The sequence below is a fragment of the Poecilia reticulata genome, linkage group LG14 (assembly GCF_000633615.1).
Source record: "Poecilia reticulata strain Guanapo linkage group LG14, Guppy_female_1.0+MT, whole genome shotgun sequence".
NCBI classification, from domain to species: Eukaryota; Metazoa; Chordata; class Actinopteri; order Cyprinodontiformes; family Poeciliidae; genus Poecilia; species Poecilia reticulata.
In genome coordinates, this window is record NC_024344.1 from 3,598,945 (window position 1) to 3,626,609 (window position 27,665).

The 27,665-nt window shown below is 37.7% G+C and overlaps 1 protein-coding gene across 1 annotated transcript; it reads right to left on the bottom strand.

Annotated features, from left to right (window-relative positions):
* Positions 1-364: 364 nt before the first annotated feature.
* On the bottom strand, positions 365-27,665 carry crebrf (creb3 regulatory factor). Its single transcript, XM_008427467.2, has 10 exons — positions 27,320-27,665; positions 25,957-26,169; positions 23,221-23,346; positions 18,578-18,753; positions 16,102-17,219; positions 15,565-15,762; positions 13,395-13,584; positions 13,244-13,317; positions 12,979-13,098; positions 365-11,968 (listed from the first exon to the last, which is right to left on the bottom strand). The coding sequence occupies exons 2-10, from the start codon at positions 25,963-25,965 to the stop codon at positions 11,850-11,852; spliced, it is 2,130 nt and encodes a 709-aa protein (XP_008425689.1). The 5' UTR covers positions 25,966-26,169; positions 27,320-27,665; the 3' UTR covers positions 365-11,849.

The window sequence follows — 27,665 nt, forward strand, 5'->3', positions numbered from 1 at the left end:
CAAATGTCACTCAGATTTGCATGTATGCTATCCTTAAAAGTGTAAAGATTGTATATGACAACCAAATGTCTATAAAAACTAGTCATGATTCAGATTGTACAGTTAAATAGGTGAATAAATAAAATTCTGCATTCACCCTTTGTGAAAACTTATAAAATATCTGAAATATAAGACTGAAGTTGGACAACCCTGCATTAGAAGAAGCGTCCCCTCAGCATAATCTGCATATCTGTATTTGAATGCATTTTTAATGCACTTTATACCAATTCAGACCCAGTGCATTTTAGACGCTTTGAAAAACTTTGTTGTGCACTACAGCAGTTCCAGATACAATGTCAAAATAAGAACGAAACAGGAGTCAGAGTGGGGTGCTAATGGTTTTTATTGTTTTGATATTAAAATCAATAAACATAATCAGACTAACGTGGTTACAAGCAGAGCTGCAGTACCAACACCCGGCTGATACATGACAGAAAAGAAAGAATGATTTAACACAAAGTTAGAAAAAATAAAGAGGCACAAGAACACAACAGAGATTCAGGGCAGGTGTCTGACAAAAACTGTCAAACTGAAACAGAATGGGCCATTACAGTACAAACCGAGAAAAAACAAAAAAGTCTTATGCCTGTGCATAAAGCCACCAACTGTGCCTCCAAAAACAAATACAATGTAAAAGAAAAAAGTTAAACCAAAAGTATAAACCCAGCACAACATTTATTATATAACATAAATATAACACATGTCAAGATATTGTATTTAAACAGGCATATATGTGAACTACAAATATAGACGTCATTGCTAAAGAGAGGATCAAGTTAGTTTCAGCAGGATACACGTTCTGCAGGTTTTGCTTCTTTACCAAATTAGAATCACCAAGAGATCTATTACAGAGCACTTGGCAATGAAGTACAGCCTTCCTACTGAAACTGGGGAGAGGAACACACACAGGACTAACTACAGAAAGATCCCATGCTGTTGATCTAGTAGAATAAGTTACCATACAAGACCAGAAGCATCATAACAATGGCATGTGGAGCTCAGGATGGCCGATACCTTCCACATCCTCTCCAAATGTTTGGGCTTGTATGGATTTCCTACTAAAAATTGACGTACTGTCTGCTCTTATTCTTAGAAACAGAAGAAAATAAACAGAACAGATGCTTTACTTTAAGAGAAGCATTTTTCTTTTTGTTGAACGTCTCTCGTGTGTTTTGGCAAGTCTGGAAGGAGATGTAAATCACTGCAGTGTTGGTTTGTAAGATTGGCGAGTGGAAAAGTAGATAGTTTTGCCGTTATTGTCAAAGATGGGTCGTTTTTTGCTTTAGTTAAATCAGTCTGCAGAAGAGGAGATGAACCCCTGCCGTATTTATTCACTACAGGGGAAGGTGAGGGGTCTCTGCCCACCAGCCTTTCGTGGCCCCTTACTAATCTCCGGGGCTACGAGACAAGACACTGCAAACCAAGCCCTTCTTAAAAAGAAAGCAAATAGAGCTTAAGAAATAATTTAAACAAAACAAAAAACAACAACAACAGGGAACGTGGTAAAAATCTCAACATTTCCACTGAAGTTCTTTTAACGGCAAATGAGCCATCTTCTAAGGAGAGCGCTAAACGTTGGTTTAGCTTGATGTAACCTTTGGACCGCATCGAACCTTTAACAACAATTCATGAGTTTCACAGGCAGAAATTTATCACCACTCAGTGAAATATTATTCAGGGAAACTTGCATATCATTTATAAATAAAGGACAGTGGTTTATCACCACGTTTAAACTGAGGGTCAAAAGGTGCTTATTTATATATTAAAGCTATTTAACTCTTTAACTTGAATTGATTTATTTCAGTCATTCAAGTCCTTCGAAAGTGCAAAGGAATAAAAAATATCCTCACAGCGGTAGTTTGCAAGGAAATCCTGTCAGGAGAATTTAATACTCTGATTACAAGATGGTGGTTGGGATCTCAATATGAGTCGTAATAATAAGAATTAATCAAATTGATTGCTGTTTGCATATTTTCACTTTGATCGGTAAAAGAGATTACAAATGAGTTATTCCAGGTTAAAGATTTACTTATTTGTTTAGGCTGTTCACAATTTGTACATGAAAAACTATTTTATATTTTATAGTCATGGACTTAACTACAGCATCTCAATTTATTTATCTCAGTAGTTAAAATGTCAATAGGAGAGATAAATAATCATAAAAGTAATCAATACTCATCTTTAGTTGAATATTATTTTCTAAAAGACTCTTTATATATATATATATATATATATACATACATGTTTGCATCTTACATTGTGCACTTGTTGAAATTGATTTTTAAGAATGGTTATTTTTCAGATTTGTGAAATAAGAACAAGTCTACTATTAAATAACAAATCTTAATTGATTATAGATATTAATCTATCAATTTTACCATGACTGGCAGGTCAACTTCTGAATCTTTAGATATTTTCTATTCATTAAAGCATCAAAAAGCTGAATGCAGCAGATTTTGGTCTAAAACACACATCAACCACAGATGCAGTTTTGGAAGAGTTTGGTATAAAAACATTTTAAAAATAGTCTAAAGCATAAATGTGATTATCCTTGCCAGAAAATATGCTCTGTGCTATAGATGTTATCAAAATAGGAAAAGAAATAGAATTGGAGTAGATTGGAAAATGCCCAATCGATTGCTGATTTATTGAATTTTTGCCACTAATTTCCCAGAAATGAGAGATTAAGTTTGCGAAGTCATTGTGGTTTCATTGTGATTTGCACCTGTGAATCTCAAGATGTGTGTCTGACTTTCTATCCTCAGTGGAAATACTTTAAAATCTCAATTTAATCATATTTGTCTCATTGCATTTTAAATTACAGGCCTTCACAAATAAATATCACATATTATAAACACTGGGAGTAGGGGAAAATATAAAATATAATTTAAAACAATATAAACATTTGACAGAGTTAGCATAAATATCAAACTATAATATTAACGATAGAAAAGGTTTAAACATATGAGCAGGAGTAGCCACATAAAAATATAACATTCGAGATCTTTCTCTATCATAATGACCAGAGTCTCCCTTTGAGCTTCCAAAACAAATACGAAGAAGAAAGAAATAAAATCTCCAGACACTCTTTCATCTGTCTGTGTGATCCTGCTGAGGAAGACGAGTCTACATTCATCAGCAAAGCAGCAGCGGAGGAGTTTTACCTCGCTATGTCAGCGTACAGCAGTCAGAAACACCAGACTGACCGGAGTCATCAACAGAAGGAATAATATGGCTAAAATTCAACACAGCCATGTTACTGTAGCACCCAGCCAGGGACAGATTATAGCACCACGGTTCACCCCCATGCTCAGTTTGTCGCTTCATCCGCAACCTGCGACTCAGTGCCAACACTGACTTCACGGAGGGGTCTGGCACTTTATTATAGCAAAGTTAAAAAATGGAAAGTGTTCTTTTTTTTTTTTTTTTCCTTTTTTTACTGTCACATAAAGGTCTCAAGAGGCAGCAACACAGTGCACCACGTCAAAACCTCAGAAGAAGAAGAATGCATTGATATTGACCAGGTAAAAAGCAGGCCCCGAGTCTCCCTCTGTCACTGACACAGTGGAAGTTTGCTCTTCTCTACACAAACACACCAGCGGTGATAGCAGCAGCAGCAGCAGCAGCCAAAACAACGTACGATATTGTGGCGTAGTGGGCAGAGAAAGAGTTTCAAAAAATAGAACCGGGTTTCCCAAAACAACATCGGGTTCCACTATAATACTAAAGGGAAATACCGTCGGAAAGTAATGCAACATCCGGGAGGGAGAACCTGTTTAAATCTGCTGCTAACGGTTGATTACACTGTAAAATGTGTGGATGTTAGAGCAAGGTTTTCAGTTTATTTTTGTATTTCAAGTTTAAGTTTTGGAAAACCCAGTCCGTTGTTTCTGTGGGGAAATCCCCTCCAGACTGACAGAAGGTGCAGATTTGTGTTTTTGTATATTTGATTAAGGCACCTGGTTCAGCAGGCATCATAATTCAAAATATTGTCTTTTCTCTGTAAGTGTAAAAACCAAGGGCAAGGTGAGTAATGCTTTTGGTCTTTTGACTATCACAGGAAAAATATATAAGGGGGAAAAAAAGAAAACAAGGAGGGTAAATACACTGGAAATCTGTCATAAACATCCTCAAGCCTCTTTGTGCTCATTCAATAGCAGCAAGTACAAAATCAAATCACTGAGAGTACAGAGAGCCCCAAAAAGCCATGCAACAACTTTGTGACAATGAAATCCATTTCTTATGTCCAAATCATTTCCCAAATCTGAAAGGGAATTAAAATGCAACAAATTCTCTCAGCTTAATGCAAGAAGTTACTCTGTAAGCACACAAGCCTTGCTGCTTCTCATTCTGGGAAGAACAAAAGGGAACGTAAGCGACAACCTCAAAACCTGAGGCGATTTTACAAAAATAGGGTTGTACGTTGAAGCAAAACAGAATATATTTGAAATGATACAAACAAAACTGGAAGCCAGACTTTTGGGTCATGACAATACAGCCAACAGATGGGAATCAAAAGAACCCATTATATAAACATTTTGGATAACACTTATTTTATAGATGCCACACTAAGAAGTTTCCAAGAAAAAAAACACTAGTTTTATGTAAATTGATGCCAGTTAAGGAATAAAAAGAGAAAACAGTGCAACAAGCTGTAAAAACACTGACTATCAATTGAAACTGCTTTTGCAAGCAGCTTTTCAGACGTTATTTTAACTAAACGTTATTTGCTGCCTTCCTTCAGGCTTAAAAAATAAGGACAGCACAAGTTGGGATGAGTAGAGTAAGTTGTTCCTAACTACAATAAAACATGCTAATCGCACTATGTGTTGGAATAAAATACAAATGCTAGTAAAAGCATGCTTATTAAGTTTTTTAAATAAATATGTATATCAGAACTGAGGATTTTGGAAAGATTTATGCGACTTGGCAGTTCATCAAATGTTACACTTCACCTTATTTCCTTATTTTTACTATTAAAATAATATAAATACTTTTTGTCACTACATCAAGTTGTAAGCAAACTATTTTATTCAATTATTCATTTATTACAGTTGTCTAGACATTAGCTGTCATTTTTACCTTCCTATAAGCTTGAAGATATTATCAGAGTTAATAAGGTAGTAAGTTGTTGGCTGAAAAAAATGCTAATGCCGCAGCATATTTAATTAATTAACAAGTAGATTAAAGAAACTTTCAGTAGTTTGAAAAGACAGCTTTAAAATTCAATATTTCTCATTTTAAAAGTATCTTAAGTGCAGTAACTTTATAACAATAGCAAGATGCAAAGAAATCAACAATATAGCAAGTGAAGTGGTTATAAATATTTATATTTATTTTTTTAAACAACTTTCATTAAACACCATTTTTCCTTTACACTAATTTCAGAACTACAAAACCTAATTGTTGTTAGCTATTGTAATAAATGTTCATAGTGCTGTGTGTCTTTCACAAGTATATAAAATAAACTAAAATTCACTTTAATACAGGTACATGTGAAGTTTCTGAATTTTGAGGTTGGGCAAGGTTTGCATAGCTTTGCAAGTTATTAAAATTCAAATCTTCCCATTTCAAAAGGATAAAATTACTACAAATAAATAGTATGGACCATAAATAAAAAATTTGGGTTTTTTAAATCACTACTTTAAAGACTATATTAATATTTTATTAAATGAAACAGCAGAATAAAAAACAATGTTTTTATTAGATGGCATTTGTTGCCACAGTTTAAGCTAGCATGAATCTAACCTCAGTGCTAACAAGCTAGCATGTTGCCGGGTTTTATAAGACATAATCTTTAAATTGTTTTAAAACACAAAGTTTCAATGAGTCCAAAGTTTTAATTTTAGATTGTTTTTTGTCTGTCTGTTTTGTTTAGGTAATTTGGTGCTAAGACTTTGTATTTTTTCCCCATTATTTCCTAAAATCTGTTACAACTTATGCTATCCTTCCAGCACCTGGAATCAGCAGTAATGGATTAAAAAATGTGAGAGATACATACAAATTACGTATTTTAAAACGCTATATCAAGTCTTCCAATCAATGTGTTTATCTTGCTTGTGAAAAAATTCAATTATATTGTATTTACTATAACTATCAAGTCCAAATATTACTATAAATAAGTACACTGCTAATATCCTCAAAGGATTTGTATGAAATCTAATCCTTCATCTGGAATGGTATTAATAATTTAACTGAATAATCAATGAGTCTATACTGTGAAACAGATGGAAACTTCTCTGAAATTATATGATCTGACAATGTATATAACTGAAATAACATACATTGTTTTATTTGATTATGGCTAGTTTTGTCAAGCCCAAGAAACTGGCTTTTACAAAAGAAGTCATGCTGAGCTGAGCAACATTTATAACACAAGTCAATAACAGAAACTCCTGCTGTTCAGAGAAAGAACCCATGTGAATCTTCTTCTTACTGGTCCAACAGCAAAATCCCACCATTTACAGAAAACTAACGGAAACACTTAAGAGTGGGGGAGGGAGGGCAGCACTTCTTGGATGACCAAACATTATCAGCACCATGTGACAAACCCCAGTTGGATCACAGCTGGACATCAGAGTCGAATCCTTCATGAAGGGAACATGTTGCAGATTCAATTTTTTTTTTGTTGTTTGTTTTAAATTTTTGTGTCAAAGTCTGTTGGCCTTTGTTTTGACTTTGTGTACAGAGCATTGCACCATAGTGATTGACATTGATAATTCAGAACACACAGACAGACAATATATTTTTTGTACAGAGTAAAGAATGGCGACAATAACTGGAATACATAAATATATTTTTCTTTCGATTTTATACGTCATCACATGTCAGATAGAAGAACAGTATTACCCTGATTTGCTGAAGAAGAGCTTTATGGTATCCACGTAGCTTTTATTGAACAAGAGTAGCACAAAGTTACACACTCTATTAGCTTAATAGTTACTGTATAGGATTTTTTATTTTTTTTTTTAGAACTAAAAAGAATAAGGAATAGTTTTACTGGCGTGGATTCTCACTCATTTCCTTGACTGTTAAAATGCCACAGAGTCTCTTGGATTGAATGTAAAGTTGCACAGCTTGCGCCTATCATGTTAAATGTAAAAACCTGTGAGGACTCTCTTAAAAATACAGCCTCGTGATCGACAGCAAAACATGCTCGCCTCTAATGTCGGCCGGCCGTCAACCAGCGGCCCTTTAACCACTGTTGACCCCCTGACAGACCTGGCATCGGGTCACAGCTGGAAAAAGGCTTCGAATACCATCACAAAAGACACACGAGTCCAGAAGTTCAGACTTCTGAAACCAGTTTTCAGCTATGGATCGCCACGTCTGCTACTTCAGTCAAGGTTGTTTTGAGCCTATCAGGCTGAATGATTTTGTTGTTTTTTTTACCAGACTGGCAGAACAATGTTATAAACCCCAGGCATGTCCCTTTAGCTACAAACATGTCTGCCATGTTGTTATTTTTGTTTGTGTGAAGTTATTTCAGAAGGCAATAAGTGTCCGGATTGAGTCTCCACTTGTAATTGGCTTGCCATACAGTACAGTGATATAGTAATATCCCCTAAGGCGGCCCGGAAAATCAGCTTTGGAGCGAGCTCTTCCCGGCCGCCCAAGGCTAAACCCCCTCCTCTTTAAGTCACAAGTAGAAATCAGTTTACAAATGATAACAATATAGCTCTCTGAAGAAATGTGTCTACACTGTACATCGCCCTGAAGAGGAAGCCAAAGCAGAATCAGTTTTTCCATAGGAAACCTCTACTGAAGGCAAATGAATCATGACGCCAAGGGGGTCAGCATCAGAATCAAACGTAGGGGCCCTGGAATCAAAACCCTCTTTTTTTTTTTCTCGTTTTGTTTTGTTTAAGACCACAAACTCCCTGACCAGGAAATAGACCGATCCTGTCAAGACACTGCACTTCCTGAAAGCCAAGCAATGATACTCTCTTCCTCCCTCTGAACACCTCATATCATTTCATGGCTCAAGAAAATTTGTAGATCTAACCCCCGTCAGGCCACACGCGTATATTACTTGCTAGTTCATAGACCTAGCCGTGTCAGGTAATAGACTTATCCGAGCAAGTAGTCATCAAGTACACTTGCAGCATTCACACGAGGCCGTTTAGCAGCAAATGGAAGAAAAAAAAAAACATTTCTTTTTGTTTGTTTTTTCATTTTTTTGGACAAAGTGCTGTTGTCTTTTTAAACATATAACATAATCTATACATATAACTAACATTTAGAAGGTACATCTTAACTCATAGCTTATTTACAAAATATATAACTACTAAGAAAATAACTATGGACGGAAAGGGGAGAGCAAGTCATTAGGCTACAACTAGTCAAAGAAGTCAAATGTGAATATTGGAAACTTATCATTCTAGTTTCAGAAAAGAAGCACCATTTCTCCCTTTTTAGACAGAAAAGGAAATTAGCTATTACCCAATCATGAGATACACACAGAGGAACGCTCACAGTCATTAGAAAACGCTCTGGAAATAACTTTTGATCTTCACATTGCCCTGGAATCAAAAAAACTCATTCATGAATTCATTTTGAGTCCTAAAATCTGACTATGGTTAATTTGAGGAGAATTAGTTGTTAGGTGAAACAGGTGGAAATAAAAATGTTATGTGGGAGAGCGCATGGTGTGGCATAAGCAGTGTAATATGTACTGGTAAGTAGCTAATTTTGATGCAGTAAGGCAAGGCGAGGCATACAGGTCAACAACGCAGCTCGACAGGTAACAATCCCAGGAATGCAAAGGTCTCGTAATTTAATGATTGATTCTGAAACTAGAGGCAAAGAAACCAGAAGTACCCGATTTTTAATCTGACTGAGCTCAGCCTGTAGAAAACACTTTTTGTTCCTGTCAGCGAATGCACCATAACTAAGAACAACGTTCTGCGAACTGCAACACTCCTCAGTGGGGAAGTTCTTACCGAGCGAACAAGACTCAAAGTTGTCTATTTTTGAATGACTGAGCTGTTAAAAAATAAAGTATTTTCTGCAGATAAATGTTGGCTGTTCATTCAGAGATAAGCGTTGTCATGTTGCATTTTGGGGAGTTTTGTGTCTCACTGAAGTGGAAAATTAGCATGGAGCACATTTTAGTAGATAACAGGAAGGCTCTTTGGAGTACTGCAACGTTTCACTCTTTTGTTTGTGAGCTTCCAACTTCTCTATGACAAAACATGTTGGATTGGGAAATGTTGGGAATATGTCAGAGGTAAGGAAGGATCCAGATGTTCTAGTGGAAAGACACAAAGACTGCTGCTCAAGTCTAGGAATGCTAACTGCTGGAAAATGTCAATCTCATCATCATTTTGTCTTTGTTCTAAAATGGTGACTCACTTCTCACACACAGTGTAAGATTATTACTCTTATAAGGCCATAAAATGCTTTGAATGCTGATAATTATAAATCTCAATTAGAAATATCAGCAGGTAGAAGTTTGGGTGAAAATCAGTCACAAATCTTTTATTTCTCTACTAAAATGTAAAAGCTGCTGATTCCAGGTCAGTGTGAAGCATCATTTTGAGCCGCAAGACAAAAACAGTCTGTCCTCCATCTTCCTGCAGACCGTTCTAATGACGGCGGCTTTATGCCACATCGTGTCTGAAATTATCCAGTCCTCGTTCTCTTTCACACAGTCAGCGAAGAAGATTATTCGATCAGCCCGTCTCTTCTTTTTCTCCATAACTAATTCTCTGACCTATGAATACCTAAAAACCAAAAAGCAAGTCTAAGAAGCAGCTGAAATACAAAAATATACTGTTTTTTGTTAGTTTTTTTTTCTCTAGCTTTTTAAATGCAAGGACAGACTTCAGAAATGTGACATGCTTGAAAACAAATCATTGTCATGAAAAAGTGGCATTTCATAACTCATAGATGTAGCATTAATGCTTCTATGTACAGTACTTTAAAACACAACTCAGATAATATTCTGCTTGTGAACTAGACCTTGACTACATACAGAAATCAAACAAGTGACACAGGAATATTTTGGTTATTTCAGGGAACATCTTGACAAGCAAAAAAAGAAGAAGAAAAAAAAAGTAACTTAGCTTATCTACTAGGTGAGCGCTTGGTTTTTTTTTTGTTTGTTTTTGTTTCCTAACTAGCGCCATTAACACACTTAGCATGTGCAGGGAGGAATCAGTTCAGGAATGAATGCTTCCTAAGCAACAAAAGAAATCTACAGGAAAAAGCCCACGTTGCAAGGGACACAAATGAATGTTCCTTTTCTGTACAGAATTGGACCCAAACTAATTTCACAGTTCTATGAAGTTCCCTGACCCTCCCACATTTCTTACATTCAATACGGCGTCAGGTAAGCTGTGCAAAACCTTACTTTAACTGGCTGGTCGCCATTTTCGTTGCATGTGTCTTTGGTACAAAAAACAATCAAAATATAGTGTGCAAATATTTGTTGTAACCCTAAAGGAAAAATATCTGTTAACCCGCCCCATCCCGCCCCTCCCAGGCCCCTAAAGACAAGAGTACCAAAAACCGAAAGGAATCTATTGCAGAGCCCTCCTATATACACAGACTCTGTGGCATCACGCAACAAGAGCTTCCATTTGTTTATGTACATTCAGAATATCTTTAAACAACTTGTGTCCATCCTCTCGTTCCCTAACAACCTTCTCTCCAAAGCTGGAGCTCGAGTCCGTCTCTAACACACACTCATTCAGACTTAAAGAGACACACACATACATATACAAGGCACAATGAATAGAACTCTGATCAAACACTAGTATGAACACATCAAACTGTCGCCACCACGCTGCCTGGTCAACTTTACTGTACAAAAAAGGGAGGAGCTGATGCCTGGGAGACACTTCTATATACAGTTTCCTGGAGGAGATGGATTGCTGTTCATGTCATCTTTATCACCATCCTCATCATCGTTTCCCAGTCCAGTTATAACCACCAGAAAGCCCCAAAAAGCACCATGCTACATGCATTTCCAATTCAGGTTGTGAACCACTTCCTGTTGATTAAGGTTACATGTCGAACCAGCAGGATGTGTGATCGCTTGAATCTTCCACTGCATTTTTTTTGTTGTTTCATATCTTGCGCTAATAGGCTAAGCCTGTTTTTGCAAGCAGTTGAGTTGATTGGCAAACAGGGGATGGCGTGAATTTATTTAGGCCTTCAGTACTAAATATTTCCTGCCACCCTGCTTTTTTCTCCTCTGCAGCTTTCTGGGCTACCAGAGCCGTTTTTGTAAAAGTGCTTCAGTGAAGGGGTCAATTTAACATCCTGGAACTTCTTTTTTTGTTGTTTTTTTTTCTCTTTTTTTGCTTTTTGGGATAAAGCTCCTTGTATAAATGATAACTTATGCTTCATCAATCTGTGATTGTTTCTGGCATGTAAGATTTCCTCTGTCTTTATTACCATCTCAGACAAAGTCTTCCAGTGGTTATGCTCGTTTGAGCTCCAGTCTCAGTCCCTAAAGCCTGCAGCAGGCGACGGTACACTCATCTAACAATCACCAGCGGATTTAAGAACGTGCTGCTCCAGACACACCAAACCATCACTTGCTTTTCAACGTGCTTCTCCCACCAGCCGGCCACCATGGTTGGGGAGACAGTGATGTACTGACGCTGCGTGAAAAGCCAGGGTTCGTGCCTTACAGCTGCACGGCAAAGACAAGCACACGTACGGGGAGGTGGTGTGTGTGTTTGAGTGACTGGCGATGAGTGTTTACTCTGAGCTGGAGGGGCATGCAGAGGGAGGATAGTTACAACGGACAGCACGGTGGTAATATGGAGTCCACTCTTCTCGGTGGACGGAGGGTTTGTCTACATTTTGGAGGTGGGGACTCGCAGGCCGACCAGTCCTCCCGTCGGGTCACCGCGTCCCGTGTTCTCCAAGATCTTGTTGACAAAGTCCGAAGTCTGCCCAGCAACCGGCGATGGCACTAAAGGCAAAAAGAGACGTAAAGGTGTGAAAATTTATTTTCTCGTATACTGATTTCCTCTGTTTTTGCTTTTTATTGGCAGACAGCTGCATCCTAGCATTACAGGAGATCCTCCCTATTAAACTACTCTACTATCACTGCTCCCAACAAAATCCACGTGTTTACATCCCTGCTGGCATTAGAACAATTATTTACTCGTTTTTAATAACATGTAGACTGTTTATTGTAAACAATCTGTTCTTTTTTTAATGTTCAAATACACGTCGAAATTATGTCATAATTTTCTACTGTATATTATTATGATTTGGTTATGTATTTATTTCAAACAAACATTTTCACATTCACAATTGAAATACCATGATATATATTTAGATAACTACTTGTTTGAAAAGGAGGTAGGCAGAAGCATAAACATGTTTGACCCTCTCTCTTTTCTTCTATACGTCTTAGTTTACATGTTATTATTAATTTAAACAAACATAATTATTATTGGGATTTTTAGTATATTGAATACTTTTTGTTCGGTTGTGTGCACCTACATACGTCGTGATGCTGCTTTTACACTTGAATTATTCACTTTGAGACAATAAAGGCCATTTTTATTCCTATTTCTTATAAATCTGTAAAAGATAACATGAGAAAATACAGGCAGCAGTTTGAAGTAATGACTTAATCTCTGAAAGAAATAAAAACTAATCCAAACCAGCATAACAACTAGAATCCCTTTGTGAAATATAACTACAATTTTAATTTGCACTTTTCATTTTTGTTATTTTTGAAAAAGTCTTTGAAAAACAATTATAAACTTAGTTCTATGCAATTACTGCAAAACTGATAAACAAATGTTTCTTTAAGGGTACAAAATGGAAGTAAAGATGGACAAAATGGCCAACTACACACATTTAGAGGTCAGAGAAATTCTGTGATTTCAGATTTCAATCCAAGGGAGTTTAAAATAACATTTTACAGGCACAGTAAAGCTAAACGAGGCCAGAATGTTTAATTCTCACCAAGCGTTTCCTCGATGAGCCGCTCCAGAGTCTCGGTCATGTTGGTTGGGCGCGGAGACGAGTCCTCCACTCGCAGCATTATCTCCTCCTTGATGGCGTTGATCACAAACAGTAGCCGATCTGCACGAGTTCAAGCACAGAAGACATTAAAACTATTCATAACGCTCCTCAGACAATAGTTTTATTTCTAGATTAAGAGATAAATGCAACAAGAGAAATAAAAAGACAACAATCAGAAATAAAAAGGAGGAGATGATTAACTTACCATATTCTGTACTGAGTCCCCAAAGCTTCACTTTGTTTGCTTCATATTGAGCTTTCTTTTTTAAACGGCAAGCCCTAAATCCCAAACAGATGAAAGTTACTTATCCACATCGTAGCTCTGACTGTAATTGTGTGCGTGCAGGATGCTGTACCTGGACGCCAGCTTGTTCTTCTCCTTGCGAGAGCGCGGCCGTGCGGTCAGCGGCAGCTCGCTGACGGGAGTGAGGTCGCTGATCACCTTGTTCAGCTTGCGGAGCTCCGTGCCGATCTGCAGCAGCTTGCGAGGATTGGGAGTCAGGTCTTCCACGTCTGTGCGCCGCGATTTCTTTAGCATATATTTTCCTTTGTAACAGGAAGCAAAACATAAAAAATCAGAACACATTTCAAAGCAGTAAGTGTCTATAGACACAACAGAGGCTCTGTTGAATCATTACTCAGCATAATGTGTCACTTCACTATATTTTATAAGCTATTAGAGATGTGCATCACTTGTAAAAATCCTCAAAATAAATTAGAAAGATGTCTCAATCTTACACAAAAGATCAGAAAAAATACAACCTTTATTTGAGTGCATTCATTCATTAGGGAGAAACAGAAAGAACGAAACTTTTAATTACTTTTAACACAATTAAAGTTAAATGTACAGTATTGATCGAGCCAGCTGCTGCAGCAGAAGGATCACATCACTAATGATGACTGTAAACGTGTCTGTTATGTTTTCTTATTCATGTTGAGCTACTTAGAGCCGCGCAATTTATTAATTGATTCCAGAAATTGGAAATTATTCACATATAAGGAGACAAAATACGCAACATAAACAAAAATAGAAACAAGATAAAGTGTATATTTCTATGCAATAAAACAGAGGCTTTTCAATGCGTATGTTTTAAAAATGTAAATCTAAATATACATTCCTTTCATAAGCAACAACTTATTATTATTATTCCTCTTAATATAAATATGACGAAAGCATTTTTATTGGCACTTTACTTTTGTGAGTTAATTAAATTGTCAAGGGACTTTTAATAAGAAATCCATGACTTCATGTTTCACTGCTGTATAAACGACGTAACTCAGGCAACTCTTTATATTTATTTATATTAAATATTTATTTAAGATAGAGATTAATTAATTTGACGCTTGCATTTCCATATTTATTGAAAATTTCACATGCATATTTGCATTTCCAATAAAAGTTAATTTTTTATACGCTTTCACATGCGACTTGTTTCTATCATATTTTCTTCATAATGAACATATTCTCTTTAATAACCCTGCGTGACATGCAGTGGATATAATAAATAAAAGATATAAACAAAAATGACCTGTGTGTCTCTTTTTAATCACAATTTTCAAATGTAGCAAAACTTTAATGGCTTTTCCCGTTTATACAAATCTAATTTCCATAATTCAGCATCATTTAAAGCCAAAAGGTTTGCATGAATACGGGTGATGGGTAATTTTCTTGTGACCGTTTTTCATTTCCCCTGCTATTTAAAAGGATCCTGATCTGGGCATGCTGTTGTGCAAACCCATCTGAACAACATAAGTCATCAGAGCCTCATTTAAAAGTCTTAGACAAACCTTAAGTACACAATATTAATGCTGAAAAAGGCTCAAATAAAGCTGCTGTTTTACCTCTCTGTCCTAAAAGAAAGGTTAATGTGATACAGCTGAATATAGAGTGGATCTCAGCGGTGGACACGTTGCTGTTAAAATACCAGGTGTATGTAATGTAAGACCAACAGGCCAACAGGAACACTGGAGAAGCTCAGAATCGTCTGCCTAGTGCTGCTTGTGTTTTATATAGAGACATAAATCTATATGTTTTTTCTTCATATGTCTTTGGTAAGTTGTAGGGCTGTGAAGCAGAAACATTTTCTTCTAACAAACTGGATAAAACCTCGCAAAACCTTGAAGGAGAATGTTTCATCTTTGAAAAGCAGAAGTAGAGCCTCCTGCACAGCCAACAAGAATGCAGCAAGTGGTTTCTGAATTGTAAGCCAACAGCATAAGACTTGCACAGCGGTAAAACCAGCTGACCAAATGTGCTGGAGCTCCACCTCTGTTGCTAGGTAACGAGACAGGGAGACAGATTTCATGTTTGCATCTATATAAATGGCACAATCAACATAAAATTTGAGAGAGAGATTTGAGAACTAAATCTGACAGAAAACCAATGCTGCATAATTGCATAATTCTCCTCTTTAACATTCATATTTCAGGATTAATGCTCATTTAAAAAGGTGGGGAAAGTTTTTGTCAGTTTATCGACACCTTTGGGAGCTGCAGCGTGTAGTTTCTATGAGTGTGTGTGAATACCATGGAGAGGCCCGTTCTTCTGGTACATGTTGCTCGGCAGCGTGTGTCTGTCCCACTCAGAGGGCTTCAGCATCCGCTCCTGCTTGGAGGGGGTGAGCTGCTCGCTGTACTCCCAGAAGTAGCGGCGCTTCCCTCTTTTACGGCTGGAGACTCCAGCTGTCAGGCCTTTTATGTCGTCCATCAGCTCCATGTCACAGCCTGACGGGACAAAGAAACGCAAAAATGTTGAAGAAGTTAGACTACACTGCAAAAACACAAAAACTTACCAAGTAATTTTGATCCAGTTTCAGGTGCAAATATCTCAGTTCATTTGAAATAAGACATAACTAACTTACAAGTAACTTTTCAGAAAGATAAAAGCTTGTTTTAAGTCATTAATATTGATGAAAAGCTACTTGTAAGTTAGTTTTGTGTCATTTAAAGAGCACTAAGATATTCACACTAGAAACTAGATCAAAAATACTTGGTAAGATTTTGTGTTTTTGCAGCGGAAAAATTAAGGAGAAATTAGGTTTTGGAATTCAAGACGGCCTGTACCTGGCTCAGAAAAGGCGTCGCTCATGTCGTCATCCTTGTCTGCTTCGTAGTCTTCATCCTCCTCCTCCTCTTCCTCTTCCTCCTCATTTTCAGAGAGCTCATGCTCACTGCCGAAACCTTCATCGTGGTCTTCATCGTCCAAGTCCAGCCCATCGCCCTCGTCCTCTTCTGGCTCCTCGTCGTCTTCCTCCTCCTCGTCTTCCTCCAGCTGCGTCAGAGCTCGGCTGCGGGTCAGGAACAGAGAGTAGTTGTGTTCTTCCTCCTTGCTCTGCTCCGGATCTTCAACCAAAACCCCGCCGCCGCCGCCCACTCCTGCCACGGCGTCGGACGTGCTGCACACGGTCTGCTTTGCCTCTACCAGCTGGGGAACAGCAGCAGACCTGCCGACGGGCCCCTCCCGCCGCGTCGCCCCCTCCGCCTTCAACTCAAAGCCCTCCAGGCTGGCCGAGCCGCTGGGTTGCGGGGTGACATGGCCCACTGAGATGGCACTTGCTGAAGTGGAGGGCTTCTCGTCTTGAGGCTGGGAGAGAGGCGGCGGCGGATCGGACCTCTCAAAATCCGTCTGGGGCATCGCCTCGCCTTGGGGTCTGGGTCCAGAACTGATGCGAACTTTAGCTTTCCGAACAAAGTCGGCGCTGTGAGACGTCGGAGCGGCCATCTTAGCCCCTCGACCCGGAGGCTTGGGTTGAGCCTGGGCGTGGTCCTGGGCGAGACCGAGCTGGTTCTGGGTTTTAGCCATGGTCTCGGTGCTGGAAGCAACAGGTCGGGTTGCTTTTTGGGAGCTTTCAGGAAAGTCTGCGAAAAGGCTTCTGGAAGGCCGGGATTGGGAAGAGGATGCGGAGCACGGAGACGGCCGCACCGAGCTGACGCCTAGCCCCTGGAGTCTCTTGTTTTGAGAGGGGAGCGGCTGGGATGGGGGCTGGGAGCAAGGAAGCGTCAGGTCGACAGGAGGGTATAGAACCTCACAGACGGGCAGAGAGTCCTCGCTGTTGAGCTGAGCCAGCGTCGGGGTCCGACTGATCACCTCCTCATCCTGGTAGGGACTGGAGAAGTCATCCAGTCCAAGAAAGTCCACTTCTTTGGTTCCCCAGATGTCACAGCTGGCCAGCCGTGTGTATCTGTTAGTGACAAAAAACATCTAGATGTTTAAACAATGACACCTCCAGCCAAAAATACCAAAAACAAAACTGGAAAAAAAAGACTCTAAAAAAACTGGAAACTAGACAAAAATACTTGGTAAGATTTTGTGTTTTTGTTGATTCAAATACAGCTTTAATGTTTGTTTTCTTTTGTACATATATATCTGTTTTACCCAATTATGACCCATCAACAGTGCATCAAACACCATGTTAACTTCTCTGAATGTTTACCAAGTCTTGTTTGGACAGCCAAAACTGCAGCTGTTCACCTTGTTATTCTCATTCTGTCTTGGTTTTGGGAATTAGTTTTGCCAGAGTCAGATTTCTGAGAACAGTCGAACATTTTCATACCACAACATTTCTAAGAAGAGAACAGAACGATCAGATGATTTCTCTGCACTCCTTCGATGAGTTAGCTAACCCTTCTTGAATGTCTTTCCTTAAAATATTGCAAAAACTGTAGTTGCTTCATTTCACATGATAATTTTTGCAAGCTAAGAACACACAGCACAGCAGTGCAATCAAAAAGCAGCTCGTTTTTTTATTGTTCACTTGTTACTCAAAGGAATGTAGCACTTTGATTCAGGACAGACAACATTTTTGTAATTTTGGCTTTGCACTTTTCTAAAATGAATTTCAAATGCAGTTAAAGGTCAGACTTTCAGCTTCAATTCAGTAAGTTAAACAAAATGACTGCATAAAAATATGATAAATTAAAACTTTTTTAAACACAATCCCTTCATTTCAGGGGCTAAGAAGTACAACTTTTGTCAAATTTTCATGTGGACACCCTCAAATGAAAGCTGAAAGTCTTGACTTCATGTCATGTCCAAATATATAACTAGAATTTAAATATGTTCCAGCAAACGGGTAGTAAAAAAAAAAAAACTACCAGCTGTACCGTCCTGCAAGCAGCACATGTTTTCTGTCCAAACAGCCAAATTTTTATAGCAACTGTCTCACCACATCTAGCATTCAATAAAAGGAGGGAAAAAACCTTTTACATTTATTTTTGGAGTAAAACGTAAATCCAATGGTTACCTGAACTCCAGATAAGCTAAAACAAGATGTTTCGTAACTGGGTGACTTCTGACAGTAGTTTTGTTGCACTGCATTTTGTTTAGGGGCACCAGAGTAAAGGAGGTTGGATACAAATGAAGGTCATGTTTCAGATATTCATTTGTCCAAACATTTAGAAAATCATCGCTCTTCCATTTTACAATGAATCACTACTAAAACCCCCTAAAATTAGATCAACGTTGATGCAAAATAACTAACTGTAAAAATATCCAAGGCACATGAATACTTGTTACGATGCGGTATTAAAATAACGGTACCTGGTGAGGTCTTCCCAGTACGAGTCCCACTGTTCGAACGCTGAGCTGCTGTGGACCGTCTCGCACTCGCCCAGGCCCATCAGCTGATCCACGCCTCCCTCCACCTCTTTGCCTCCGTCTCCGACCCCCACGACGCTGTCCCCGCAGGGGCTCTGTTGGTGGCTCATGTCTGTGTCCTGCAGACGAAGGAGAGAGAATCAGAGCGAAGGAGGCAGATGGTGAATTAAATCGAAGGTTCTGTTTCAGATGCTGAGGTCTGCTGCACAGTAGGCGTCTTTGTTTACTCCCACATTAACAGTTATGACTAAAAAGCTAAGGCTGAATGAGTTATTGTAGAAACCTTTAACTATTCAGAAGTGCTATTGAACAGCAGCGTACAACGTTTTTTAATGCAGCTAATCAAAGGTGATATGAAGGAAAGAAAAAAAAACTGTAAACTTTTATCTTTTCCAAGTAGATGATACTTAGTTAAACTTTTAACAGTGTCCAAAAATTTAAAACCCATTATTCAGAGGCCTATCACAAAAACAAATCTTGCTGGATGATAAATTGTCCCAGAAGTTATTGCGATAAACAATAATGTTATTTTGAGACCATTCACAAGTAATATAATAGTCCTTATAATATAAGAAAACATTGTCAAAAATCAATAAACTTTAAATTCGAATGAACATTTACCGCTGTAACAAAGTCATTTTAAATATCCAGAATAAATAAACAACAGAAACAACAAATAAAATTAATTAGGAAGTTTCTGTAATCAAAATTGTCATTAAAAAAAGGGCCAGCTGAAACAAAAGCACCAGACTGAGACTTTTACAGTTTTTGGAAAAAATGGAAGTCATCATGCTTGGTTTAATTTATGATGTAATTAATTGATTTATGGCTTATTGCCACAGCAGTAATTATTCATACAAGTACAGAGCACATAATAAGGTAACCAGAAAACTGATTTTTGAATTACAATCAGCATTTTCCACAAACCAATGCACCTTATGGAAAGAGAGAACTATGCTTACTCTGTGACCGACTTCTTTTTAAAAAGAAAATTATAGCAATTTTATAACCTGTAACTCAAAACTTTGACAAACTTCATATGGAAACCCAGCTGATTCTTACTGCCAGCTAATTGTCAGAGTTTAAGCAATTTTCTGGCTGTTTAATTCACCTAATCAGAGTTAAAATGGAGGAAAGAAAAACTAACCTTGCCTGCAGTAAACACAAAAATATGTTGGACTTCAAGTCTCTCCTGAACAAGAAATAAATTACGCTGCTGACCTTCTTCGGCCTTTGGTCTACTTCGGTCTTTATATGACTCATTGTGCTGTCAAATATAGGCAAAACAATGCAAATAAAAAACCATCTAATTTTATTTATGACCACAGAGGTACCATAACTCATACCAGTGTTACTAGTAGTATATATTTACTAAGATTTATTCCTTGAAAGCAACTAAACCTAAAAAAAAAAAATCAACATTTAAGCCTCTGTAAGATGCCAGCTAACACATATTGGCAAATCTAATTAAGATACCTGGCAAAGCACAACAGCCAAATCTGCAGTATGTAAATGGGAGGACAGATCCTGACAGAGGAGCTTAGTTTAAGAAAACTCCATCATTATTATCAATATTAAGAGATAACAGAACAATATGTGGGGCAGATGGTACATTTGATGCATCTCATTAGCTCAGATAGAGCTGCCCCAAACAACAGATGGTAAAGCCACTCCTGGGCTGTGATCTAACCATCATTAGATCAGTCTGCGGATTACACAACCACATTAAAGACACCCAAATTATGAATTTCAAAGATTTTTAGGTGCTCAAAGCTGAACTGAAACAACAGCGGATACATTTTTATGCAGAAGATTAAAGACGAAGCTGATCCTGTTTGTTACAGGGCAAGAAATCTAATGCTGAGCAGTGAATCACTATTGTTTAGTCTGGAGCAGGAAGTAAATTGAAAGAGACACCTGTAGCCGGCAGCTATGAGTGGTGACAGGACAGCTTTCTGTTTAAACCTGCCTGCCATGCCTGATGAATGGGATGGACCTCTGGGTTTAAAATTCCTGTGAAACAGATGGCAGAGAGCTCCAGGTTTATTCATTTTTAGAGTTTCATGACTCCATCTTGAAACGTTTACTTCAATTCTGACTGTCCAGTTTCAATGCCATGTACCATACATCCAAATAATAGCATGAGCTATTTTTACTTTATTTTTATTTTAAATAACAAATCTTAAGCGATAGATATCAAAAATCACATTGTGTGATAAGATGTTTCGTCCAACATCACCAGATTGGAAGCAAGTTTAATTCTGTCTACCCCAAATAATGTCGTCAGTTTTTATGCATGTTGAAAGGGAATATCTGTTAACTCTGCTATATTTGATAAGGACATTCTGAGCATTGATAGAAATATTGATTTTTTAGGTATCTAACAAAGTCAAATGCACTGTAATTCATTTAAGCTGTAGGTCACATGTGTCAAACTCAAGGCCCGGGGGCCAAAACCGGCCCGCCGTAGCGTTTTATGTGGCCGTCTAGACTCCAAATTACTTCAATAAGTCCTTCCAGTTTTTCACAAATCTGCAAAATCAGCAAATCTCTACATTTTTTCTGATTTTACTGCAAATCTTCTGAAATTTGGTCAAAAACAACGAGTGTAACTGACTGCTGCCTCAGCCTTACTTGATCTCAAGTCATCATATCAATGTCAAGTAAGCAACTTTAGCACCTTTCTAACATCATTGCTAAAAATTTTATTGTAATTTTAGATTTTTTATGACATACTAAGACAACAGAAATACTGAATAAAACAGCAGTGGACAAAAGTTGCTTTTTTTCTTTTAACTTTGTTTTAAGTTTTGTGTTTCAGGTAACATAATATTGTTTTGTATGGATCCCAGCGTAAGCAGCTGTGACTGTCCAGGCTGTGCTGACAGAGTGCAGAGTGGAGTGTTTTCACACAGCATAGCTCAGTTAAAGAAGATGCTTACAGCTAAACCTCCAATGCTACGTTGGAGTTTTACCCTCTGCACCTTTTAAATTGAGCAGCTCGCCATGGCTGTTTCTGCTTGACTTGCCGACCTAATTGCCAGCTGTAAACCTAATTTCATTCAACAAGAGTGCAGCTAATACAGCGTCAACACTTATAGCTACAATTTCAGGGGTTACTGGTTTAAAGTTTAAATGATGGGGATATTCAGCATCGATGAGCAGATATTTAACATGCATCTCTGAAAATAAGGCAAATAAATCTGATTGATAGACTTTTTTTTTAAAAAAATGTATTTATAAAGTAAAATGTTTTATTTACAGTGATGCGCATCCACAAAGTTTAACATAGATTTTTGGGGGGTTTTATGAGAACATAAGGTGGAACAGCTGTTTCATTTAACAATTCTCATTTCAGTTGTTAAGCGAAATGATATACGATTACTATTTTTTTCTTTTTGTTTTACAATTAAAAATCTTAAAACTGTGCTGTGCATTTGTATTAGTCAACATTTGGTAGAACCATCTGTCTGTAATTAAAGTTGCAAGATTTTTTCATTATATTTCATTGCTTTTTAATTGGACTGAAGCAAACCTTGACTAAGTCTTCCTAAAACATTAATATAATTTGATCTAAACCATTCTACTCTTATTCTGGCTACATGTTTAGAGGTTTTTTCCTACTCTAAAAGTTAAATCTCCTTTGTAATCTTTGAGGCCATCAAAAAAACAACTGGATTTATACTGAGATTAAATTACACACCGGCGGACTCTTCAATCAGATGATATCTAAAGGTTACAGGTAGAGTAAAAGAGGCTCAATATAATGCTAATGTCCACTGATTTATCTTCTTTAAATTTGAAAACTATGCATCATTTTTCTTCCATCAAAGCCATCTGCTATTTTATACTGGTCTGTCACATAAAATCCCAACACAATACATTGAAATATGTGGTTGAGATGTGAAAAAGATTAAATGAATATTACCAGGAAGAGTGTTTAATCTTACATATAGCTTCATTTAAACAAGGATAAACCATCAGTGAGAGCAAATGACTGAAAATGACAAATCTGTATAATTCCCCCAAGCCTGAACCAAAATTGATCCAAGCTACATTAGCTAAGCTAATTTTACTATTTTGGCAGAGAGTACTATAATAAAAATCACTAAGATTTATCTTAGTATTACACAGAAGTTGGTAGAGTATTCAAATTTAATTGAGTGATGGTTGCAATGTGCTTGTTTATAAGTCATAGGAACTAGAATGCTAGTTCTATGCTTGTGTGGTCTTTTTTTGTTACCATAGCAACTCCATAGCAACTGCCCACCAAGATCACTGTCAGTTACAAAGTTCACGGAATGTATTTTTTAATCACAGTATTGTGAGATTTGCCATTGTGTTAAAAATCCTCTATGTAATATTACTTGTTTGAAATAAAGTAAAAAAAATTTAAAGTTTCTTATATGTGTAGAAGGAAGCTCACACCTCACATCTGGATCTAAATGAGCGACAGCTTGGTGGGAGCAACTAACTGATGTTAAAAGAAAATGGATTCATAAAGCCTGGTGTTGCTTGCGAATTAGTTTTTTTTGTGTGTGTGTGTGTGTGTGCGCGTGTGTGCGTGTGTGTGTGTGTTCACCCACCAGCTCATACATGAAATCTGGGTCAGAGCTGGTGGCCAGCAGCTCAGTGCTGGTTAGGGCCTGGTCAGCAAACGAGTAGTTCTGAAAGGCGTCCCCAAAGGGAGGCTCCATCCCACTGACGCTGGGCTGTAGCACAACACACAAAGAAAACACGAAGAGTGAGCAAAAACAAACTAAATCTGATCAACTGTTCTGTTTGTTTTCAGTAAAAGATAACAGGGTACTAAATTCTAATTCATCCATCCATCCATTTTCTTGACACCCTTGTCCCTTAATGGGGTCGGGAGGGTTGCTGGTGCCTATCTCCAGCTAACGTTTCGGGCGAGAGGCGGGGTCACCCTGGACAGGTCGCTAGTCTGTCGCAGGGCAACACATAGACACACAGGACAAACAACCATGCACACACTCACACCTAGGGGCAATTTGGAGAGGCCAATTAACCTGACAGTCATGTTTTTGGACTGTGGGAGGAAACAGGAGTACCCGGAGAAAACCCACGCATGCACAGGGAGAACATGCAAACTCCATGCAGAAAGACCGGGGCCGGGAATCAAACCCAGAACCTTCTTGCTGCAAGGCAACAGCTCTACCAACTGCGCCACTGTGCAGCCCTCCAAAAAATCTAAAACATAAATTAGCCAAACAGAAACACTTAAGGCTAGTTCTGTCATTATTGCACTACTGTTAACTACTGTAAGCAATTCATCTGTTTTTTGCACTACAAATATTACTCACAGTGATTTTCATGACTTTATACAACCATCTATATCTTCAGACACTTTCTGATAATAAACAGGAAACCAAATGTTCAGCTCATGATAATTATCTGAGATGAAGTCTGTCTCTATTATATCCTTCGTACCAAAACTGATTGGCTAATGATCGACATGTACAGATTCTTTATTAATAAGAACGTTGGTTCAGTTTTGACAGTTTTCCAAATGTTTTATTTATAATAAGCAAAAATGTGAGGAAGATGAATAATTTAGCAGGCATTTTAATGTTTAGTGTAAGAGTAAACATCTCAGTGGATTAAAACACTGCAGTTTTACAGTGTTAAAATCAAAGGTGATATGCAATTACATGCACTGATATAACGAATCAGGCAGAAAATCACATTTTTGTACAATTACAAGCTTTCACAATTGTCAAAGGTTTGAAAATATATGAATTTTGGTTGAAAGTAGAATCAATAAAATGTCAATTTTATTTTGATGATATACAGAAATGTTCATCTTTACTAAGTGAAACTGGATAATTGTGGCTTTGCTTTCATGCTGCAGCTCATTCAGCCTCACAGATTCACATGTCACCTCCCCACATCTCCAGAGTAACGCTACATATCTCCTAGCTCATTCGGTGATGCATTCACTTGCACTTGGACATCTGATTTTTGCTCATTCAAAGGTCCTACAACCAATGCATTTACAATAAATGCAATTAAATATTTTTCAAATGCATTTCCTGTAATAACACAAATTAAAGTTGATGCAGAGATGTCACGTTTGATTTTTTAAGGCTTGTCAAACATTACATTATTTATGAGATGTGACTAAAACAATTATTACCAATAGCAACACACAACTTAACTTTCATGCTTATGAAATATGTGCAAACATTTGTCTCCAGTTTGTAGATTTCATATGCACTTTTCATATCAAATATCGCACAATTTAGCTTCAAACTTCCACAGTTGTCAGCCTTGTTTTGCTAGTTTCACAGCTGATATTTATACAATGCTCAGGCAACACAAGGACAGACAGATGGATGGACCGTCACGCCGAAGGATTGGGAGACAGATGGATGAATGGTCAAAGGGTTGGATGGATAGACACATTTTTAGAGCGTGGCAAAGGAAAATATAAATATCTCTTTATATTCCGTTTCTTTTTTAACACTTAAAACAAACTACACTTTTAAAAACTTCTTCAGATCGCGCAAGAACCCTGAAAAACTAAGTGCTTTGGTTATTGGTTCACCAAGAAAAAAGTGTTGCATACACCTCTGGCTTTGTGAGTCTGTCAATAATGGTAACACGGCTTTCAAATAAAACTCCTGCAAAGAGAGTTAGAGTGAATGAGGAAATAAAGTGTTTGAATTCTGAGCACAGACTTCACGCAGCATGGAAACAGCTCCAGGCAAAATACAAGACGTTTGGTTAGCAAAATGAGAAAACACAATTTGGTTACAGCCTTCTACATTTTACAAATGTTCTTCACACAGATTCAATGTTTGAGAAAAGCAGGATGGTCTGTAAATGCATGCAGACATGTTAGGTAATGAATAATCAATATTGTAGTTTCTAGAGTGAAGAATAATATAATAAAGAGCGCTGGGAGCATTTACTGACAAAGCTGCTTTCCTTTTTAGCTTTTTGTTATTAGCACCAAAAGTAATTCAATAGACGTGTTATTTTTCACATGTTGGAATAAACAAAAGAAAAAGTTGATTTTCTCTTTCCCTGGTGGCTCGTCTACATCAGCAGCCAAGCTGATGCAGCCTCTGCAGACGTCAGACTGATCCAGGGTCAGTCAGTCACCTCTAAATCATGACTCACATCTCTGATCCTCTCAGTCTTCAAGCACTTTTCTTTACAAGTTATCCATTTTTGCATGCAATACACATCCAATAGCTACGTTTGAAGATCTTAGAAACATTTTCTGGACATTTTGCACAACTCTGTGTGTATTTATCAACATATCTAATCGGGAATATTTTTTCTGTTGCTCGTCTTACCTGAGGCATTGCCAGGCACAGCTTAGAGCTCCAGCGGCGGGAACCTCTGGGTCTCCTGTCCAGTCCCACTGGTCTGAGTTGGTCAGCACAATAAAACACTGCTGAGGGGAGATGATCAGAGTCCAGGGGGATCGCAGCCTGCAAGGCTGGGAAGAAAGGGGAGACAGCGTCTTGTCTGCCGTGCTCTGGCGTATTTCTCTGTATGCTTCAGGTCTGCAGAAAAACAAAGAGAAAAGATCTTGATATGATGAAGAAAAGTGTCAAAAACGACAACAAAAAAATTACATTTAAGCTTCAGGATGTAGGTATAACAACGCTAGGTTTGCTTCTTTTTGTCCCACAAATTATTTGTTTCTTTATTGCAAAGTTAAGCAGTGCAACATTTACCAATATTGCACGTATTACATGTTTCCTAATAAAAAGAAATAAAAAAATTATTAACAGAGAGCGTATTGTAGGTAAGAGAAACTTTAGAAGCTTTAAAATTGTGGGGAATGTTTAGTTTTTACTTGCACATCTAAACTAGTAGCAAATAATGTATAAATCTATCTAACAAATTTCTAGCATTTACAAGAGACCAGATGAAAAAGTTTATTTTGAATTTGATTTTTTTTTTTTAATCAAATTATGGTTGGGAATAAATGCTTTGATGCCGAAATGGGGATGACTTTGTGATTTATCAATCAATCAAGTTTATTTGTACAGCACATGTCAGCAACAACACAGTTCAAGAAGCTTTACATCATAAAAACACAAAGATACAAAATCATCAACAATTGAAACATTATCTTTATTCCATCACGTTTAGATATCAAACAACTATCTTGATCTAAGAAACTGCTGTAGACTTTGTTTCTTATAAATATTATAATCCTGAGAAAAATATCAGGGAGTTTGAAAGGGAAAATGGGACTAAGTAAATCAGCAACCTGATTGGTGCTTCTCCATACTATTTATTTGCATTCCTGGGCTTTATTTCAAACATTAGACATTATTAATCATGTTGTTTCCTGAGTGATAATGTTTTGTAGTGATTGTTAAACTTATCATATTTAAATCACTGGCTTGAAAATGTTGATAAAAGTTTCCCTTTTGCTAACCTCTAACCCTAAAACACTATTGTTTTACTTCCAAATTGCTTTACGGCCCATAGAGAAAGCACAATTTGCTCTCAGTGAACCCAAACACCATAAAGTTATCACATTAGCACCTTGCTTCTTTTCCTCTACTTGCTTAGTTCACAGCTGAAACACGTGGCCCTTATTTATCTCAGCTGCTTTTGCATAACAAATAAAAAGATCTCCATAGGGACATGACCCCAAGCAGCAATCACATGATGCAAAAAAAAAGAAAAATCACTCACCAATCCTACTCCTCTAAGAGGCCACTGAACAACACCACTTCCTCTTGCTCAGCGGTGGCTGACAAAAATAAACTTCCCACCCCTGACAGTTCCATCTCCCCATGTACAGGCTTTGCATAGAGACAGGAAGTGGCAGAAAACACTGCTGTGCAAACTATTGGTTCGACTGCAGTTGTATAAGCAACACCTTATCAAACACAGAAACCGCTGCGAGCTTGCAGTCTCTGCATGTGCACACCTATCTGCTTCATCACCAGAACAGGCCTGGAACCAGATAAACATCCAAAATAACAAACTGGAACCATCGTCGGATCTTGGTGTGCAAGGTGTTCCGGTGCGTCTGGTT